The sequence below is a fragment of the Medicago sativa genome, chromosome 7, assembly GCF_051527215.1.
Source record: "Medicago sativa cultivar Bolivia chromosome 7, Bolivia_mono, whole genome shotgun sequence".
Classification (NCBI taxonomy): Eukaryota; Viridiplantae; Streptophyta; class Magnoliopsida; order Fabales; family Fabaceae; genus Medicago; species Medicago sativa.
This window is the reverse complement of record NC_140755.1, coordinates 103,888,147-103,894,146: the sequence shown is the minus strand read 5'-3', so window position 1 is coordinate 103,894,146 and position 6,000 is coordinate 103,888,147. Positions and strand designations below refer to the sequence as shown.

The 6,000-nt window shown below is 31.7% G+C and overlaps 1 protein-coding gene across 1 annotated transcript; it reads right to left on the bottom strand.

Annotated features, from left to right (window-relative positions):
* Nucleotides 1–2,131: 2,131 nt before the first annotated feature.
* LOC146911650 (ubiquitin-conjugating enzyme E2-17 kDa) lies at nucleotides 2,132–5,237 on the bottom strand. Its single transcript, XM_085726243.1, has 4 exons — nucleotides 5,061–5,237; nucleotides 3,761–3,888; nucleotides 3,435–3,539; nucleotides 2,132–2,611 (listed from the first exon to the last, which is right to left on the bottom strand). The coding sequence occupies exons 1-4, from the start codon at nucleotides 5,128–5,130 to the stop codon at nucleotides 2,468–2,470; spliced, it is 447 nt and encodes a 148-aa protein (XP_085582369.1). The 5' UTR covers nucleotides 5,131–5,237; the 3' UTR covers nucleotides 2,132–2,467.
* Between the last annotated feature and the right edge of the window lie 763 nt (nucleotides 5,238–6,000).

The window sequence follows — 6,000 nt, the reverse complement described above, 5'->3', positions numbered from 1 at the left end:
AATTTTACTATCCTAGCATAGATCATATCTATATTCAAACTATTGATTTTTAGGTCGTTCTTGATAGTTGCTTAAAAAAATTATTTCTTGAGGCAGTACACAAATGAGGCGGCCATTTGATCTTCAAATATAACAAGTTGAATTAGAGCAGTACCTTCCTTCAGATAAGCTTTTGGTTGTGGGAAAGAAATTCAAGTAACATGATGCTATTTTAAACTAATCATAGAAAATACTAGAATTTTTACAAATACATCTCATACAATTCATTTTTGTAAAATAGGCCTAATTAATTTGAAAAGCATTAAACCAATTGAAAACCATGTTTCAGCTCCCAAAAAATATGGTACACTGATGAAAATAATATTTACTTTGTAGAGCCAGAGATTTATCTCATAAATGCCAAGTCGAAAATTGCATCCAAGGGGTGGTTAGCATGCATCCAAAGGATCAGACCAACAAAACTATTCAAACTGAGGTAATGGTAGAGGAGGGAAAAACATAAAAGCAGAGGCAAAACACACACACACACACACCCACACACACACACTATGTTTTCACTTGTTGTATTTCGATTTGGGTTATTCCTGGGTCAGGTTAATGTCCCCCAGTCTTTGTATCTTTTTCTTTTTATTTATTATATTTTCTATTTTACCTAATATATATATATATATATATATATATATATATATATATATATATATATATATATATATATATATATATATATATATATAGAGCTAGGATCCGTTGACACCAGGTGTCAACGAATTCGTTGACACTAAATCTTAACCCTCCATCTATTTTTAATCAAAGGCTCATAATTACACCTCATGGAATATTTAATTTTTGTTGTACATGTGAATCTCGCTCTTTTATGGTAATTCAATCAAGCTTTTTAATTATAATAATCTGTGCTGAACAAGATTGATTTCAAACACAAACAAATCATCAGAATTGAGCTTTCTTTCTCGATTTCTAAATGGATGCGAACTAATGTTTGTAAAATCAATATTCATGGTAGTTATTTTGTTGAAAAACTGATGTTCTCTTCAACGCCCATCACAGTTTTCACTACCTTCGTGTAATTGCAATCAAAAGGTGGAATTAACAAAACTATTAATTTTAAGTTGCAATCAAATTGTCTGTAATTATATATTGTCTCCTTAAGAAAAGAAAAAACTATTACAATATTTCCTTCGTTCATGTTAATATGCCATTTTAAATTGATCAACTATTACAGCAATGTACGGCACTACGTCTAAGCTCACACCTAGAAAAATCAATTAATTTTCAGGTCATTTTCCACTTTGACTTAAAATTTGAAACCCATATTATTATATTGATGACAAATTGATAAAAATGGTGGCATCATGGCAACATATTCCCTCTTGTTAATTCCACGTTTTGAAGATGACAAATTGATTGTGTTTGAAAATATGATAATTATAGGGCTTGATTGACTTACCATAAAAGAAATAAAGAGCAAGATTCACATGTACAGTAAGAATTAGATATTCCATGAGGTCTTAAATGAGTAAATAAGAGCCTTTGATTAAAAATATATGGATGGTTAAGATTTGGTGTCAACGAATTCGTTGACACCTGGTGTCAACGGATCCTGGGTCTTATTAACGAGTGCCCCCGGGGCACTCTTTAAGGATTCCAAAAGAAGAAATTATTTTATAAAAAAATCAAATATTTCGATTTCCGATGCATTGTATTTAAAGGCCTTAACTAGTGCCCCGGGGGCACTGGTTAACATTTCCCTATATATATTTGTCCATGAGTCATATCTTACCGGTAAAAATGCATAATTGTTAGGTTGAACGCCGTAACCATTGTTTTGAACATCAATCTCTTCACTGGTGTGTGAGTTTTAATGGTTACTTAACATTTCGTCTATTTAAAAAAAAAAAATTATATCTATACCAATTTCTTGTCTACCTCAAAAATTATTTCCTCCTTTTTTTTTTTACTCTAAATAATGTTAGGTTATTTCCCCTCAAAAAAAGAATATTAGGTTATTTTTCTGCTAAAAGAAAATTGGTTATTTCCATCAAAAAAATTAAGGCTATTTGTCGAGTAATGTTTAAAGTGTTATTCTTCGTAATTGCATATCGTGATACATTGATTTACTTAAAAGATATGATATTAATATTATTGGGTTCAGATATTTCACATTAGAAGCAGAATTTCAGTACAAACAAACAATCGTTTTGTTACTCAGACAGGAACACAGAAAGATCTACCCTTCAATATGTTAAAGGCAGGAATGAAAAGAGATATAATATGATATTATACATCATGACACTTGACAAATGGAACTAAAGGAACAGATACTTCCAACAAGTGATTGCTCATCCAACCAGCTTAAAATGCAGAATCTTACCGGAAGCTCCGGTAGGGTATTTTGACAGTTTTTAGCATATAAGAGGAGAGAAAAGCAATCAACATTCCAACATTCTTGCTAGCCCATTGCATACTTCTGAGTCCAGCTCCGAGCAGTGGTTTCATACTTGGACCTGTCTGTCTTGTACATATGAGCTATTTCAGGCACTAAGGGATCATCTGGGTTTGGATCCGTCAACAGGGAACAAATGGATAACAGCACCTGAAATAACCAAACACAAACCTTTCCCACCCACTTAAGAAACAGTAGTAATAATAAATCAACAAAAAGAATAAGTAACCATGCATTGCAATGATAAAAGAATGACACACTAAGGGGAACGGAATTTATAGCGACAACTTAGGAATTGTGACGGCGCAACCAATTGTATCACATCAACAAAACCTTTTTAAAATTTAATTTGAATTCGTCGTAAATGCATAACTGGAAAGACCTTACAAGTAAACTGGCAGCTACCTTAAGATATTTCAAAGCATACTTATCAATCAATAATCCAGATTATGCCGAATAAACATCATCAACACATATATCACAAGATGCTCAAAAAATGTTTAGCATTTGCAAATTGTCTTTTACATGTATATTTTCCTTTGTAAACCTAATAAAGTCCAACTTCAGGATTGTGAAGGTTCGACAATTGCACACATCACCAATAATCTTTTTGAAATTGGTTTAAATTCATCATAAATACAAAACTGGTTACAAGTAAATTAGTAGCTAGCTATCTTGAGATATTTCGAAGCATATTTATCAATCAGTAATCCTGATTATGCAGAGTAAACATCATCAACATACATATCATAAGATGCTCAAAAAATGTTTAACATTTGCAACTTGTTATTTACATATGTAGTTTCCTTTGTAAACCTAATAAAGTCCAAAGTTACCAGACTCACTACCAAAACACACACATATCCTAGAGTTGCAAAAATGTATTTATCATTGTTGTTGTACTGCAAAAAAATTTTTTAGCACAAGTGGTGTATTTGAAAGATTTGAGTTAACGAGTTAAGCATGGCAGAACCTTAGATATTGTCAAAGCGGGGCTCCACTGCTCCTTCAAGATATCAAGACAAATGCTACCATTGCTGTTGATATTTGGGTGGAAAACTTTGGTCCTAAAGGCAACCTGCAAGAGAAAAAAGGTTAAAAACTGAACAAATTGTGCTTTGCATGATTTAGAAGTCACAACTAGCCAGATCAAAGCTTGTATTTGGAAAAGCTCTCACAATTTTTTTCCAGCCAGGAAATAGAGGAGGTTAAGTATCATAAAGGCTTAAAAACAACTATTTTATGAACACACAAATCTGATAAGAATCCTGATATGTCAAGCAAAACAAAGTCCAATACCTTGGGTGGCTTGAATGGATAATCAGGAGGAAAATGAATGGTAACTAGAAAAACTCCTCCGGCATAAGGGCTATCGGGGGGACCCATTATAGTTGCTTGCCAATGAAACATGTCTTCTGCTACAGGGCCTGTGAAGGTAGTGGATAAAACACAAGAAAAAAACAAACTTTGCATCAGAAAATATTGTAAAAATGTTTAAAAGACTTCAAATAATATGTGCTGACTCGACACAATTTGCATCTGCTTGTTTGATAAATATATTTTTGCAACTCAGGAAACATAATAATTGCAAACATTAGAAAGATAAAATCAGCTTTATTTAAAGCAAGAGTTATCTTACAAGACATGCATCTAATTGGACTTCACAACCACAGACAAATATAACTGAATTAGCTTCTATAATCCATGATAATTCTTAATAGAATGCAAAAGAGGGTTGACGTTTGAAGTTCAAAAACAGGTTTTCAGCTTTAGGATGTGTTTGATTAATTCTACGTTGACACAAATTGATTTTGAATGAATTGATTGCGTAAAATTGATTGAGACAAAAAGTGAGTTGAATATGAAATGATTTATGATTGAAGTTTGAACATATCCATGAAAAAGTGTATTGAACAATAAATTCAAAACTAAAATCAATCATAGAAGTCAAAACCTACAAATTCTAGTTCAAGTTAGAATCTGTGTGTGTTTAGTTATGTGGTGTTACAAATTGATTATGGCCGAAAGTAAGTTTGCGGTAAAGTGATTAATGTTTAGTTATACAATCATATATAGGTGAGTTGAAAAATAAATTCAAGGCTAAAATCAATTGTAGAAGTCAAAACCTACAAATTCTAGCTTTAGATTAGAATAAATTCTTGAGGCAAAATCAATTCTGCGTGAAAAATCCAAACATGTCAAAATCAATTTCCAACCTATGAAATCAATTTTGCATCCTCCAAAAGTGAAACCAAACATGTCGAGATCCTCTACAAACAAATTTTGCTGCTGAAAAGTGAATCCAACCAAACATACTAAACTTTTTCTAAAACGAATTGAAATTTCAGACAAAAAAATCACACCTTTAACAATATTAACAAAAAACAACAAACTTATAAATCGTTGCTTATCATTCATAAAGCATCACAGATCCTAAACAAACTAGCAACAGAAAACGAAATCGAGAAAAACATAACAAACCCATGATACAAATGGAAAAACGATAAAGACCCATATAGATATAAGTGCAAAATTCATAGATCCAAGCATGAGGGGTGTTTGAAGCAGAAAATGGGGTTTGAGGGAGAAAAAAAATTACCAGCGCTGCAAGAGGTTGGAGGATCTTTCTGAAGGTCCTTGAGTTCCTTGAGGATCCGCTTGGAGGCCATGGAATTGGAATTTCCCTTTCGAAGTTTTCGATCTAAACAGTAAAAAAGTTGAAGAGAGAGGGAAAGGAGACCTGCCTCTTCAACCAACAAGAAAAGAAAAGGGAAAGAAAAACTCAATTAGTGGTAGTGGTGCTATATAACAAAAGAAGAATAAGATTAGATATTCATTAAAAAATGCTTGATTAAATTAATTAATTAATAATTATTTCATAATGTTTCTGAGTTAATCCATATTTTTTGGGTATTTAATTCAATAGGCCTAAGCCCAAAAAAGATGGAAAACTATGTAGAAATTAAGACGGTGATCGACATACCTTTAAAATCGTTGATAATAAACTGAGTTATCTGACTAACTAAATGATTGAAGAACGTTTTTTTTTTTTTTCTAATCACGTGATTTTAGTTTTTTTTGTTGATTTTAGGATTATTTCTACGTCATTATCATATTTCATATTAACAAGAATATTCAAACATTTATTAGTTTCTAGATAAACATGGGTCATTTTAATCTCTCACTCTATAGCAAGGGTCCAACGAATTGCACTACCCCTTTTACTAATCACATAAAATACTTAGGTGACTTTGAGTTTTGGTGACTTTGGTCATTTATTGTATTTAATTGATACTTGAATGATTAAAATAAATTATTTTGATAAGAAAAAATAATTGGTTAAAAAAGAGACGGAAACAAAAACACTAAATTCAAAGCACCAAAATGAAACCTCATATCCACCTCCTTGAATGAACCTTCGTATTAGCATTGATAAGATCATTATTGATATTATTAAAATTAATCTTATCTTCAACTGCATGGTTGTAAGCACTCAAGAATTCCTCAAAATTGTACTTTGGTATGGATCCGTACTCCAA